General features: G+C 42.3%; 1 protein-coding gene across 1 annotated transcript in view; it reads left to right on the forward strand.

Moving 5' to 3' along the window:
• Window positions 1–15826, forward strand: part of LOC148523618 (transient receptor potential cation channel subfamily M member 7-like) — a 166757-nt gene that overhangs the window by 40921 nt on the left and 110010 nt on the right. Inside the window, exons 10-14 of the mRNA XM_088472824.1 lie at window positions 5956–6087; window positions 8065–8187; window positions 8969–9249; window positions 9525–9753; window positions 11926–12078. Coding sequence (XP_088328950.1) covers window positions 5956–6087; window positions 8065–8187; window positions 8969–9249; window positions 9525–9753; window positions 11926–12078 — 918 coding nt within the window. The remainder of the gene's footprint in view (window positions 1–5955; window positions 6088–8064; window positions 8188–8968; window positions 9250–9524; window positions 9754–11925; window positions 12079–15826) is intronic.

The following is a 15826-nucleotide window of genomic DNA, read 5'->3' on the forward strand; positions in this document are numbered from 1 at the left end:
AACTGCCTGCGTTATCTGCTTCCCCTATCCCAGCTGTGGAGCTGAGCTGCCCTTTGACCTGATGCCCCCTTGGCCACCACAGGCAGTCATTCTTTTGATCCTAACACTATTACCTGAAATCAACGTTACTTTTTTTTCTAAAGTGAGACTGTCTTTGAGCATTATGTGAATTAATTTGTGACTGATTAACTCCATCTTGTGGTCAGTTGCTGCCAAAGCAAGTCTTAAGGATTTACTTTGCTATATGAGTTCTTGCTGGGGTGTTGGTCCCTTTGGTGGGTCCCTAGTGCCTCTATGGGGACTAACGGTTGAGGATAGCCACTGCACCTGTTCAAAGATGTCTCAGCAATCTCTTTTATGAACTCTACCATACACATCATCAACTGTGGAAAATGATAATAACTTGCCTTTTCTAAATACTCATGCGGCTATAGATACCTTGGATTCTTTCTCCCTCTGCAAATGACCCACCTCTCTGATCATCTGGCATGCTTTTTTGACCCTCCTGGGCCTCCTTCACTAAGGGAACAGTTATAGCTTATACTCTACATACCTACACTCTGGTACTTGAGAAGTCCTTTCATGAGTCGACGGAGAGATCGGGGGTCGAAAGGTGCGTCTTCTAAGGACTCCTCCAGTGCTGATTTCTGTTGCTTCCTCTACTTTCAAAAAGATCCCATCATGAGTGCCTCCTCGTGTCCTACCTAACCGGCCAACTCTGCAACTTCTAATACCCTGTCTGGGATTGATGATCTTTCAATTACTCCTGGTCAAGGTGAATGTCAAGATTTCTAGAGGGTTTTGCAACGCTTTAAAACCCTGCCCACTAAAATGGATATCCTTTCTAAAGCAGATTTTGCATCTTTGGAAAATAAGTTGCGGGAGGTGGTGCACTCAGAGGTTGCCTCACTTAAAACTGAGTTGTCACATTGAGGTCTCGTATAGTGGCGTTGGGAGAACGCGGAGAGGTTGTGGATGATTTACAACATGCCCTTGTTGACACTGTGAAATTGCAAGCTGTTGAAATACAAAATTTTAAAGCCAATTTAGATGACCTTGACAACAGGGGGCATCAAAATAACCTGAGGGTTCTAGGTATCCCGGAGGAGATTTCTCACCATGGCCTGCAGGATGTATTACCAAAACTTTTCAACTAAATCTTAGGACCTGACCCCAATGATTCCATTGTCTTTGACAGAGCTCATAGAGCCCTACGTCCTAGAGGTTTACAATCCGAGCATCCGAGGGATGTGATCTGCTGCCTGCATTATTTCACGCAGAAAGACGAAATCTTACGGAAACTTCATGATTTGGGCAGTTTTAAGTTCGATGGTCATCCATTGCAGGTTTTCCAGGACCTCTCTTGGCATACCCTTCAACTGAGACATCAAAACAAACCCTTAACTGATGTTTTACGGTCCCGCAATATTAAATACAGATGGGGCTATCCATTTATTCTCACAGCTATAATGGAGGGAAGACTGTCACCTTACGTTTCTCTGATGACATTGGCCTCTTCTGCTCTGCTCAGGACATTGATCCGGTTCAGGTTCTGGACAGGCAATCTCCTCAGGATCGTTTCATTCCACCTCCAACCCCTTCTAAGACAACGCCTTTTCAGATTGTAGGAACCCCCCTATGTTCTCGCAGAAGACTTCAACCTACTTCCCCTGCCTCTGTGACATCCCAGGCTGCTGGAACATGACTTTTTGGTCCTTTGCTTTAATTTAACTTGGTTCACCTGAATATGTACTTTGGGACTTTCCTACATGAGGTGTGATTAGCCTGTGTTGTTCTGAGAGCTATAATATCACACTAGTTCTTGTTTGGGTGTCTGTTGGATGCCCCTAAAACCTCCCGAGCCAGGTCACATGAGTAAAGTGTTGCTTGATCCAGTCCATGGCTTGACTATATTATTTTTTCCCTATGTGGATTTGTCATTTATTACAGGATTTATTATTATAGATTTTACCCCCCCCCCTTTTTTTTCTGTTCAAAATGTCCTGTATAGTCCAACAGATTTTTGTACTCTAATTGTTAGATACAGTATGTTCGCTCTTTGCTCCTATGCCTGTTTGTTTTTATCCATGTCAATACTGGTTACTTATTGAGAATGTTGCTGAGGAACTAATGATTGCTTTACCATTACACCCTGTATAGTGAATACTTTTACCACCTGTAATGACTAATTTAAATATTGTTTCTTTTTTTTTCTGCAAGTAGTTTTTATTAAAGAATTTTCACATAACAGTTACATAAGCATAATAACATGTGAAAAGGTACATAATTCATAACATTGTTCGAAATAATATAGCCCAAATATTACAAAGTAAACACCATACAGACTCAGCGTCTATAATCAAATAGTATGGCCATTTAGTAAACCATCACATAAAAATTGTCAAATGTAGTTAACCTAGTAGTATAACATAACAAAACAAATACAGAGATAATAATAAAACTTAGTAATAATAGTAATAATAAAAATAATAATAATAGAAATGAAGTGATAAAAAATAAATAAAATAAAATAAATTAAATTATAAAAAATAATAACAAATTAAAAGAGAGGGGGGGGGGTGTTTCCACCGGGAACCTAAGAACCTGAGTGAAAATCTAAAATCCAGTAATCTAGAGTGCGTAGGATATATATTTACTTATAATAGTCCCATAAGGGATTTATAACGCGTCGAATCACAAAAGACTATCCATGGAGACCAAATTTTCAAGTTGTTTTTGGATTGGTCAGTTGAAGACAATATTATATCGTCCATTGAGCGATATAGTTCAATTCTTTTGAACCAATCTATTAGGGTCAAATATTGTTTCTTTTAATGTGAGGGGTCTTAATGTTCCTGAGAGGCGGTCACGTGCCTTGCGAGAATTGAAGGCTGAAAAGGCTGATGTTGTGTTTCTCCAAGAAGAAGAAGGTGCGGCACCGCCTCTCAGGTATAGAGACTTTCCATGTGGATACTTTTCCAATAATCCTGAGGGCAAATCCCTGGGAGTTGCAATTTTATTTGCTAATTATACTCCCATTACTGATGTCACTTGTTTACCATTGATTGCAGGCCGGGTTTTATTGATAAAGTTTAAACTGTTTACACAGGTCTTTACTGTTGTCACTATATACACACCGAACATGGCCCAACCAACTTTTTTTTAAAGGACCTTGAACCGTGTCCAGGCACATGTTGAAGGTGTGTTGGTTTTTGGCGGGGACTTAGAACTTTCGATCAAATCCTCCCTTTCTCCTGAGATTTTCCAAGCACTCTCAGATGCCCGCCATGAGCTTAACATGCTTATGTCAGATAAAATTATATCAGATGTCCGTAAATGTCGTAGTCTATACTTTATCTGGGGGGAATAAACCGGGTAGGCTGCTAGCTAAGGCGCTACATGATCAATGTGCAGCCACATTTATTGCCCATGTAAAGTCACCCTCTGGCTCTCTATGTAACTCCACGAAGGATATTGCTGCGGCATTTCAATCTTACTATTCCCAGTTGTACAATCTAAAAGATTCCAGGGCGGGGGCAGTCATGCTATTGCGGAAGGCCTCCATTAAGGCTTACCTGGAAGAGATTGGTTTTCCCATGTTGTCGGATATAGAGATAGAGTCGTTTGAGGAGCCATTTACTTTAGAGCAACTAGAAACAGTTATTAAATCAACCCCTAATGGTAAAAGTCCAGGCCTATATGTGTTTTCTATTGCCTATTATAAAATGTTCAGAGAAGTTTTGTCCCCCTTGATGCTCCGTGCCTTCAATAAGGTTTCGGATCTTTCATGTTTCTCCTCTCACTCTCTGCTTGCCCATATCTCAGTTATACCCAAAGAAGGGAAAGACCCTGCCCTTTGCTCCAGTTACATACCCATCTCCCTGTTAAATCTGAAGCTTTTTGCCAAGCTAATGTCTAACCGCCTCAAACTGTTTCTCCCCAATCTGATCCATTCAGATCAGGTGGGATTTGTCCCTGGTCGCGAAGCCAAGGACAATGCCACAAAGGTACTAGACCTGATCTATGTGGCGTTTTCCCAGAAGATCCCAGCTATACTTTTGTCTACAGATGCAAAAAAGGCGTTTGACAGGGTAGACTGGGATTTTTTTAATGGGAGTATTGGAGCATCTGGGTTTGGGTCCGACAGACATTCAGAGAATCCGAGCTCTTTATTATGCACCTTCTGCCCATGTGAGGATTAATGGAGACCTGTCTGAACCAGTTTTGATCTCCAATGGCACTCGTCAGGGCTGCCCCTTATCTGTATTTGTTTTATGTATGGAGGCCCTGGTGAGGGCCATTCATCTAAATGTTAATATAACTGGGTTGAATGTTGGAAAGAGGGAATACAAACTAGCCCATTTTGCAGACGACCTTTTGGCCGTAATTACTAACCCGCGGACTCCAATCCCCAACATCCTTAAGGAGTTTAAAAATTTTGAAGCTCTTTCCAATTTTAAAGTGAATTTGTCCAAATCAATTGCGCTTAATCTCACAGTAGATCAGACATGCAAGAATGACATACAATCTTTCTGCCATTTTTCTGGCACCGTACACATATAAAATATCTTGTAGTGATACTTCACAAAGACCTCTCACAAGTATTCTCTTCTAATTTTCTCCCTCTGCTTGCTAAGCTTTGAACAAATCTCTTTACCTGGCGTTCCAAGAGGATCTCATGGACAGTTAAGATAGGAGTTATTAAAATGAATGTGCTGCCTAGGGTCCTTTAGCTCCTACAAACTCTCCCCATTAAAATACCCTGTTCCTGGTTTACTGCGCTTCATCGTATTGTTCGTTACTTTGTTTGGGCGGGCTGTAAACCTCGCTTCAAGCATGAGGTACTTTATAGGAGGAAGCATCAAGGGGGCTTACAACTGCCACATTTCCTCTCTTATTATCATACAGTCCTACTCACGAGGGTCATGGAATGGAGTAGACTACATAATAGGAAGCAGTGGGCTGATATCGAAGCAGCATCTCTGTCCTCCGGTTCTTCCCCGGGTTACACATCCTTTACCTAGGTCCAACTGTCTCTTGCTGGGGGCGTTTCCGTTCTCAACCTCTCCTTTCCCCTATCCCTTCTCCTTTAACCCCTCTATTTGGTATCCCGGGATTTCGAATAACTAATTTCGACTGTGGCGCTCACAGGGGATTCTTAAGGTGAACCATTTGTTTGATGGATCAGGGGTCATGAGTTTCCCCTCTATTCAAGCTAAGGGGGCTTTGCCTAATAGTGAGATTTGGAAATATATTCTATTAAAATACTTTCTCTCAAGCTTAAGGCCCCCCTAAAGCATATAGGCGGGGGACTACCCCATTTGAAAATATGTGTATGTCTCAAGAGTCTCCATCGCACCCTTTTTCCTCTATTTATACAATGTTGACTGAATGCCTTTTTTCTGTTAGGCCCAAGTGATTGAGAAACCGATCTACATGGATTAGTAGAAGATGACTGGCCAGAAATTTTCAGAAATACTTTCTCCACCTCATCAAATATGTTAGTAATGGAGACACATTACAAAGTTCTTTCTTGCACTATTTCCCTCCCACCTCTAGGTACAAACTCATATAAATGGTAGAATAACACAAATCTGCATTGGCGCAAATGTTTGCACTCACTGTTCTGGATATGCACCAGTGGTGGATCCAGAAGGAGGGGGTGATCATGGTGATTGCCCCCATAACACACACACCGCGTCCTATGGGCTGTCACCACCTCCCTCTCCTCCCCAGGGCTGAGCTCTTAATTTATGTCACACAAACTGGCATAGTGCTCTACGTTTGTATAAACTGGGTACAGTCATGCAGCAGAAATATTAATTTATACATTTGTAGTTTATTTCTATCAGACAACTGCAAAGGCAACGTAAAAAAAAGTTAGTACATATTTAATAAGTAAGTGCACGTTTTCTATAGGTCTCCTGACACACTTTACTGTTGGTCTCGTTTCAGGGTAAACTCTCAGCACAGTACAAGATCAGTCTCCTGGATGTTGGACTTGTGATAGAATACCTGATGGGTGGAACATATAGATGCAGCTACACCAAGAGACGCTTCAGAGCTATGTACAAATTGATCAGTCAGGTATTGATTGTGCTGTTATGTTGTCAGGTTGACATACTGCAATAATCTTCTATTTAATTAAAAATATAGCAAACAGGTTTACACTGAATAAACGATGACCCAAGTGTTCCCCACAAGGAACATCTGGTACAACCTGTGACACTCAGTAAGTGTACTCTCTGCAGAAAAGAATAGAGAAGCAAGAAAACTGGCAACTCATCCCAATAAATTCACATTCAAAATAACCCCAAGTAGAGGTGAACTCGCATTACAGCCTAGCGCTAGTGATATATTCCAACAAGTAAAAGTTAGATCTGTCTATTAATGTTCGAGGACACACCTGGAAACTTTAATGACAAAAAAGGTACTTTTAGTAAAAATGGGCATGCATTGTAAATTAACAAGAAGAAAAGGGTTGGGTATGATATCCCAGTGGCTAAATACCCGCCGGGTGAAATACCGACGCCGGAAGCCCGAACATGAATAAGCCCGAAGGCTAAAGTAAGTAAGCTAACCCTACCCTCCCCCCCCCTAACACTAGCCCTCCCTTGGTGGTGACTAACACTAAAACTCCCAGGGTGGTCCATAACCCTAAGTCCTCCCTGGGCTGCCTAAAACCTAACTCCTCCGTTCCCGCACCCTAAACCTAACCCTCCCGGGGGGGTGCCTAACCCTAACCCCCCCTCTCCACAGTCTAACCTTAACCCTCCCCAGGGGGTGCCTAACCATAAGTACCCCTGGGGGTGCCTAATCCCAACCCTCCGTCCTCCCCGCGGCTAAGAGCTAACTGTAGCCGGCTTACCTTCATTTGGGAAGCCGCCAATCATGATTTCAACGCCTATCTTTAGTCCCAAGTCGGGATTTCGATGCCGGGATTTAGTCAGACGGCTTCCCGGCCATCGGTATATTGACTACATCCCATAGTACAATAAGAATTGGACAAAAAAAGTAAACATATAAATAAGGTCATGTGTACTACACTGATTATGCTGTGTTATAGCAGCTCTTAGTACAATAAATCTGCATTACCAGATAGATAACCTAAAAAATTAAGGTAATTATAAAACCACCAGAAGGAATCACCTTCTTCTTAAATTCAGTGTAAATAGCTTTTTTACATTGTTTCCCTCTCACACACCTATATGAATAAGCACATTGCTTATCAAGCCACAGGGAGAGATGTACTAAGCCTTGAAGAGAGGTGTAAAGTACCAACAACTCAGCTCCTAATCGTCATGTTACATGCTGAGTTTGAAAAGTGACAGTTAGGAGCTGCTTGGTTGGTACCATATCTTTCTCCACTTCATCTCTCTCCAAGGCTTAGTACATCTCCCCCACAATGGTATATTGTTCCATCTGGGGACAGGGCGTTTAGATTGGCTCATTACTGAACAGTGAATATATGTTAGGTGCAGTAATGCGTCTTTTATGTTGCACAAATGGAGAAACAACATATCACACTACAGGATGAGATCTAGTACATCTATGGGGTGGAGGTGTTTCTAGATTAATGCACTGCCATGAACCTTTTTTTGCCCCCTGTAAAACATTGATTTTTGCCCATAATCGGAAGTGGAGTAGGCTGGATATCGCCAAAACTTTCAATAATTAATAGTTACTGATATTAGGCAGGAATTATAAGTGATGTTGTTACTATTTCTCAGAGCACAATCCTGCAAAGAGTTATGTAAAACATTAGCACAGAGTTATTTCCCAAAAGGAGGACGTGGGTGGCACCTATGAATGAGCAATGTGTGCCAATAGGAACATTTGCGACAAACTTGCTGCATGTCAACATGTTATGGTTACTAAATCACCCTTAAAGTTTGGTAAAATGTAATATACTTATACATTATCTACTCAAAGAAGATTCTAATATCAAATACAAAATTGGGGGGACTGCTAAATTTTGGGCACTGGTAATGTTTGCATCTACCTATTTAAATGGTTTTAAAAGCTCGATTAATCCTTTAGCTGAATGGAATTTTGTTTTCCCAGCACTCCGTCGCTAATGATTTAGGCAGCAAGTCTAAAACTGATAAATCTTTGGACAGAACACAAAAAAAGGAAAAAACAAGACACGGTCATTTCCTTCAAACTGCTCAGCCCTTCAAGGCAAAGGTACTTATGTATTATTTACTAGGCAAAGCAAGTTATTATTCTTGTTGTAATACATATCATTTAGGATGATGCTGCAATAAGAATAGCTTAATATGACTATTTGGTGGATTTCAAAATTATAGTCTTTCTGAATACTCTTAAAATAACCATGATTTTCCGGAAACTTGCAGTGGATAATTTACGGGTCTATTTACTTAGCAGTGTTAGGAGACAGAGTGAAAAGTGATAAGGTGCCAGCCAATCAGTTCCAAACTGTCATCTCACAGGCTGTGTTTGAAAAATGACAGTTGGGAGCTGATTGACTGGCACTTTATCGCTTTTCACTCTGTCTCCTAACACTGCTTAGTAAATAGACCCCTTAATCTCATATGTTCCGCTCAGGTCTGCATGGGCCATGTTTGTGTTATGTTGATCATGAAAACTATTTCTTTTCTAACAGCGGTGCTGTGGAGACATGTAAATCTATACTGAAAATGTTCCTAGAAGTCTCTGCTGCATTTATCTGTTTGTTTTTTTAGTGAAATTATATTTCTTGCTAATTGGGTAGTAGCATCACAGAGCTTTGGATTTTGATATAGGGGGGAGATGAGTAAGGGGCTTTTTAAGGGCTGCAGGAAATAGACTGGACCTAGAAACAGCCTCACAAAATCATCCTAAGAGCTAGTGGGTCAGTCTAGTGATAGTTATGCATTGTAATAAGCATTTCCAAGGACCTGAAATCTAAGGCCATGCCTATTCCCTACCAATAGCTAATAAGATATTCATGTCTTCCTGTTGGCAGAAGGACATGTGTGAGAAAGAAGCCACACAAAAATCAGACAGAGCTGGACTCTTTGACAATGAAGATGATAATGGAAGACCTTTCCATTATGTCTTTAATGAGCTTCTAGTCTGGGCAGTGTTGATGAAGAGGCAGAAGATGGCACTCTTTTTCTGGCAACATGGAGAAGAATCAATGGCTAAGGCATTGGTGGCCAGATGTCTTTATCGAGCCATGTCCCATGAGGCTCGCCAATGGGATATATTTGATGATACACCAGATAAGCTGAAAGCTTATTCCAAGTAAGCACATTTATGGTAAATTCATGGATGGGTGGATATTGTCAACATTTCCTTTCAAAAACCTAGACAGTTATCATTAAGTGCTAATTAATGAGCAGATAGGTAAGATTACATTACAGAGGGAATTATGGAATGGCATGAACACTACAATTATCGGCTGTAAAGACAATTCATAGTGTGTTTGAAAAGAATAGAACATTTTCTGTACAAGTTTTTGTTAGCCAATTATGTTGTAGATGATGTTTTTATTCTTTTTCTTGTCTTCTCTCTCATAGAGATTTTGTGCATCTAGCGGTAGAACTCCTCGATAAGACCTACAAACAGAATGAAAGAATGGCAATGAAGTTATTGATGTATGAACTGAGCAACTGGAGTAAATCTACTTGCCTTAAACTTGCAGTGTCTGGAAATGTTCGTACTTTTGTTTCCCACACTTGCACCCAGAAGCTACTCACAGATATGTGGATGGGGAGACTTAACCTCAGGAAAAATGCATGGCTTAAGGTAATTCTGAAATCATTAAAAGTAAACTATCAATTAAAAGGTATTCAAGTAATAGCTGTAAAGATTCCACTGTCAATGGTATTGTTCGTTTGGAGCTCAGGTAGTTCTATAAGTAAGGATAAAATACACAGCGCCATTGCACAGTATACATTTATGGATAACATACAGTTATAATCTGGTTTAATGGTGCTTATACCTGTAATCGTGTTTTGGCAATCCCAAGTCCTAACGACATGTTGACCATGTTACACCACCATCGATTATTGGTGTTCTATAATGATCCAATTGATTCAATATTCTATAAATGCCTACCTAGAGAAACATTCCTTCTACAAGTCACCCAAAAACATCCTTTGAGGGGAGGTGTTGAAGAAATCTAGCTGGAGATCTTCGTTTTTCTTATTTATTGGCTTATCCTGAATATTATAAATTGTATTCAAGACTTGCACTGCTGTATGCTAGAGTAGCTCAAATTAGGTTGTTAATGGAACTGAGCGGTATGAGTAAGTATACTAAAGCAATAACATGTTAGCTTGTGTCAACAAGCAATAAATCAATGAAACAATAAAAATAGCCTTAAAAGCAATACAATTCGTTACTGATTAGCAATAATATTAGCTCTTTTACGATATTATGAAAAACAAGCACTATGCGTGTCTTAACTGTAGCCAGTAGTGCACACAGTGGGGGTTTCTGAGTACCCAGAGTACCCCCTGACAAATTTGAGAGCAGGCATCCTGCTCTCAAGCCCCACCCCCTCATAGCAAAATGCCTAGATTCACGGGTCAATCGAGAGAGGCCGGAGCCAATATGACGCAATTCCATTAGAATCGCATCATTTGACCCCGTCCCCTCCAGATTGAACCACAAATTGCTGTAGTTTCATGCTAGGGGAGGGGCCTAATGACATGGTGCCAGCTTGCCAGGTCTACAAGGTAAGGGTGTGTGTAATGTATGTATGTATGTATGTGTGTTTAGGTATGTGTGACATATGTATGTGTGTGTATGCATGTATATATGTGTGCATATCTTCCTCTCCCCCCTCAATTTGTTATTTGACCTTATTTTATCCCAACTTTTTCACCCTCTTACCCCCCAACACTTTCTCACCTCTTCAAAAGGCCACTTTCTACTGACACTTTGATTTCTTTCTTCATACTGTACATGTGCTCATATTTCGGCCCTACTGCACCTCTTTATTGACTCATCTCTCCTCCTCTCCAGTCCCTGTGCTGTCACGTTACCTCCTCCTTCAATACGCTGTCAGAATAGGCTTCTTTTCCACTCTGGATGTACCAAGTACTTATCCATTCTCCTGCTTTAGTTACTGCTGCTCCTATCTGGCCTTTCCCTCATCTGTCTATCCCCACTACAATCCATTTCAAATGCTGTGCAAGGACTTGTCCTCTCATCGCTCAACATTTGTTGTAAAGTTCAGAAATCCTTACACTTTGCTTCCTGTAACCTATAGAATCCAATTTTAGCTATGCAGACTCACCTTCATACATCTTTGACCTCATCTCAATATACTTTCTATTTGCACGGTCTTAGATTTGCCTCTGACCAGTGCATTGCCTCCTCTATCTTAACCATCTCTCACTTCCATCTCAGTGACTTCTCACGTGTTTCTTCCCACTGATGGAACATCCTACCCCAGTTAACCCGGTTCTACACCCATTTTTAATCTTTCAATATTCTTTCCCCATTCTATCCTACCTCCTCCTAAAACTACTACCACACACCACCCTAGAGCTTCATAGACCCACAAAATAATCTACAATACTGATCCCTGTGACTGTGGGTTCATAACCTGGCAGTGTGGGCCATTTGGTGGTGCCATGGCTAGGTCCTTCAGCACAGACAGACCAGGTCATGGTAGGATTCCTGAGTGCAGTGGAGGTAGCCACATCTCTGTTTATAATGTGACTGCTGGGAAGTATGAGAAAGTAACTTGTAAGTGGGGTATGTGCACATACTATAGTTCATATCATTACGATCAAACATTTGTTTTCAGAAAAACTCAAAATATGTTTGCTGTCTTTTGAGCCCATAGAACAATTTTAGTATGTCCTGTCTCTTTTGTGTGTGTATTTGTTGTTATGATAGTTTAGAATGCATCACTAACTTGTAGTAGTTATCATTTATTTAAAACGATACACATTTCATTTTTAGGTGATAGTAGGTATTTTGTTGCCACCAATAATACCACTGTTGGAATACAAAACCAAAGCACGAATGTCCCACATTCCAGTGTCTCAGGATGCTCATGAAATGATATGGAATGAACCATGGAAGGTGAAGTACTCGGAAGAAGGGGTAACTCTGGTAAGATTATGAAATTGGACTTTCCTAATAGATTTCTGTGTTATAGAAAACAATGTAGGTTTGAGGCATAACTAGACATTTGTGTATCCCATAGCAAAAAGTGTGTAAGGGCCCAATGGTAAAGAAAACCTCACGAATACACATTAGGGTTTGTCAGGAAAGGCGAGTGCCCACTCAGCTGCGGACCCCGTTTTTATTACATTTGTTACCTTGTGTGTGTGAAGTTTATTAAACGGCTTGGAATGAACACTACAATGCACATCTCTGCCATAGACTGAAGGATTTTATACTATACTGTTAAAGGCAGGGCCGGCCTGAGCCAATTTTTTGTTTAAGCAAATATAGATTTTGGCACCCCTTAGTGGACCTCCATCTCAGCTCACTCATTCCCCCAGCACATGATACCCATCACAGCACACACACTGACCATCCTCACAGCACCACTTACTGCCCCCTCACAGCCGCCTCACAGCACAGCACCCGTCATCACACCCCTCTCCCCACATCACAGCATCCCCCCACAGCACAGAAAACCCTCTCCCCTCGCAGCACAGCCCCTCACATCACAGCCCCTCACATCAAAGCCCCCTCATAGCACAGCTCCCCTCAGCACAGCTCCTAACAGCACAGCCCCCCTTCAGCATAGCCCTTCACAACACAGACCCTCACATTACAACTCCCCTCATCACAGCCCCTCACAGCACAGCCCCACTCTTCAGAGCCCTCCACAGCACAGCACCCCTCACAACACAGTCCCTCTCATTATAGACCCTCACATCACAGCTCCCCTATCAGAGCCCCTCACATAAAAGCCCCCCTTGTCACAGTCCCCCTCATCACAGTCCCCATCATCACAGCCCCTCACAGCACAGCTCCCCTCATCACAACCCTTCACAGCACAGCCCCCTCATCATAGCCCTTCACAGCACAGCCCCCTCTCCTCTCCCTGCCAGCAACAGCAAACTTGGCTTCTGCACATTGGGGAACTGGCAGCAGCAGCGCCATCCTTAGGATGGCAATCTAGTGGCCGCGTACCCAGCGTAACAGATGAGCCGGCACTGGTTAAAGGAACTGTCTTTATTGAAGGTGGCAAATTATGTGTGAAATGTGTAATTGAAAAGTGCTTCTTCCCTATAGTGCAACATGCACATGCAATATGGATACCAGTAAAGGTATAGGACCTGATCTCCTCCAGCCCTGCTTAGATTCAATTGCTCATTACAATAATCTTGTTCCACAAAATGAAAATCTTGTTCCTGCATTACTATGCAAATTGAGGCCCACTGGTGCGCCTATTCTGAATTTCGCCAGCAATACCTTCAGTTCACTGAACTCTGCCCCTTAAATTTGTACTTCTCAATAAATGCTGCCATTTTGCTTTGTAAGCCTATGCGCCTGGTAGAAAGCTAGGGGCACTGGCATAAATACCCGATGATTAGCGCACATCTCCGATGGCAAGTGGTCTGCGCATGTGTAGAACGGGTCCTGCGATACCTCACGGAGTTTCCACAAGCCTCTCCCTGATTAACAGGCACATAGGTAAAAGCAGGGGGGGTTCCGGCTGCCTGGAAACTCCCCTTCCCAGCCCACACCATGACCACAATAGAAATAGTATTATAATAGAATTACTAGTGCTGCATCTTCTTATCAGTATCGCAAGTTACATAATTAGCACCACCTCTTAACATGTATAAGCCAGTAATAAATAACCCGTGCACCAACTAGGGGATCTGGAAACCATGCACTGCTAGGGATGTACTGCTATAGAGCCCAATATGTACATATATTCCCCCTCCTGTTTCCTCCACTTGCTGTTCTTCCTTTTTTTCTCTCATCAGTCTGCTTCCAACCCTCTGCTTCTTTCCCCCACCTCTCCTATACCTCCACTCTCAACCACCTCCCTCCATGGTCTTGTTACCCCACTACTAAGCCCCATTCCCTCCTCGTTCTGTCTGTCACCTCCAGGGCTGCCAAGAGAAATTCTGGGCCCGGGTACTGCAACATCCTGTGGGACCACATCATGTATGGCTGCACCCATTTGTGAGTGGGTCTAGCATGTGAGATGCACCCACTCACAGGAGCATGGCATAGCACCCAGCAGCTGGAACTAAAGTAGTCACTACTGTATTAGGATGGCGGGACAACCCATAATAGCTGCATTTCTTGTCAGGCTGTATATAGATGCTAAAATGTAACACACAAATTAAAGTGCTTCTACTTTACTTTGTACATCTCTCATGTAAATAACACAAACAATCTATTTTCTATCATAGAGATAGATGTATGAATGACTTAATTTTTACATAACATCAGGTCGTCTTATACACACACATTCCGCAGCACATATCCTAACCCACTGCTCCATGCTCCTTCTTCACTATCTACCCCTCTGTGTCGCCCCTGTCTGTCTGCCCTTCCCCTTTAGAATGTAAGCTCTCACGAGCAGGGCCCTCATCCTCACGTGCTTCTCCTCCCCCTACTTATAGTATCATTTACTCCTAACTCCCCACAACGGCACCTAACACCTGGTTGCTCATGTCCTGCTGCTTGTGTTTTGCAGCTGAGTTTATAACCTTGTCCTGCATTGTTTTGTATTACTATTAACTGTTTTTCTTGTGTGCTCATTTATGTACTGTGTAAGGCGCTGCGGAACCTTTGTGGCGCCATATAAATAAAGGATAATAATAATAATATATGTCCAGGGCAGTGCTAGGTTATTCTGCTGCTCCCCCAGACTTTCTCCAATACTCTGGAATGGTGCCCACATCTAAAATAAAAACATTCTGCTCAGACAGGATGGGCCTACTGCCGCATCTAATGGCTTACTGTGATCGCTGGTCCTATATATGTTGGAATTATGGCACACAATACACTTTGTATGATGCATATTAAAGCTGGATAAGTGCTAATTCTGCCCTCTTCATAGACTGGCCACACTCACTCTAAAATCAGGCATTTGGAAACCCCCCTCTAGAAATCCTGCATTTGCCACTGAGGCAGAAGCGTTTGGGGGACGGTGCAGTTGCGAGGACGGCCTACGTTCCCGAAAATGGGGGTGTGTTGCCCCCGTTTTCTGGGAGGGTTGAGGCCAGGGTCTGCATTGGTAGACGCAGATTTCTTAGCCTTGCAGCTGCTACAATCTGGCCAGGCTGTGATAAGCTTCAGCTACCGCAGCTTGGCCAAGGGGCAATGATGATCGCGATGGTGATCCCAGCCTGCGACCTCGGTCGCAGCGCTGGGATTGCAGATGCAGCAAGGAGGTATCTGTTTCCTACTAACAACTCCTGCTGCAATTACATTTGAGATGGGCAGAATTGCACAGACACTTGTGTGCGGCTCTGCAATTCCGTCCGTTTCTGAATCAGGCCCTAAGTTTGCCTGTTTAATACAAAGAACATTTTAAAGCCATTTTGGTCTGAAACATTTTATTTGCTTAATTTTACCTAATAAATGAGGATATATAATACATGCTAGACTTAACTAGATGCTAGCCATTTGTGCATTATAAGCAAATGCATAGCCATAGTTATATGATGATCTCCTTAAAGTCTGCCCAGTGATGTCATATTATGGGCCTGGTTCACTACGGATCGCTATTCTGCTTATACACACACACAACGCAGTTGCTAATATCAGCGGTGATATGTAAATGTTTGCATTCGCATTGCGATCGCAGCCTGACATACGGACGCCCACTTCCCCTTACATCCGTATACTTGGTCAACATACAGATATGCCCACATACATC

The sequence above is a fragment of the Taudactylus pleione genome, unplaced genomic scaffold (genome assembly GCF_031769625.1).
Source record: "Taudactylus pleione unplaced genomic scaffold, aTauple2 ptg000129l, whole genome shotgun sequence".
NCBI classification, from domain to species: Eukaryota; Metazoa; Chordata; class Amphibia; order Anura; family Myobatrachidae; genus Taudactylus; species Taudactylus pleione.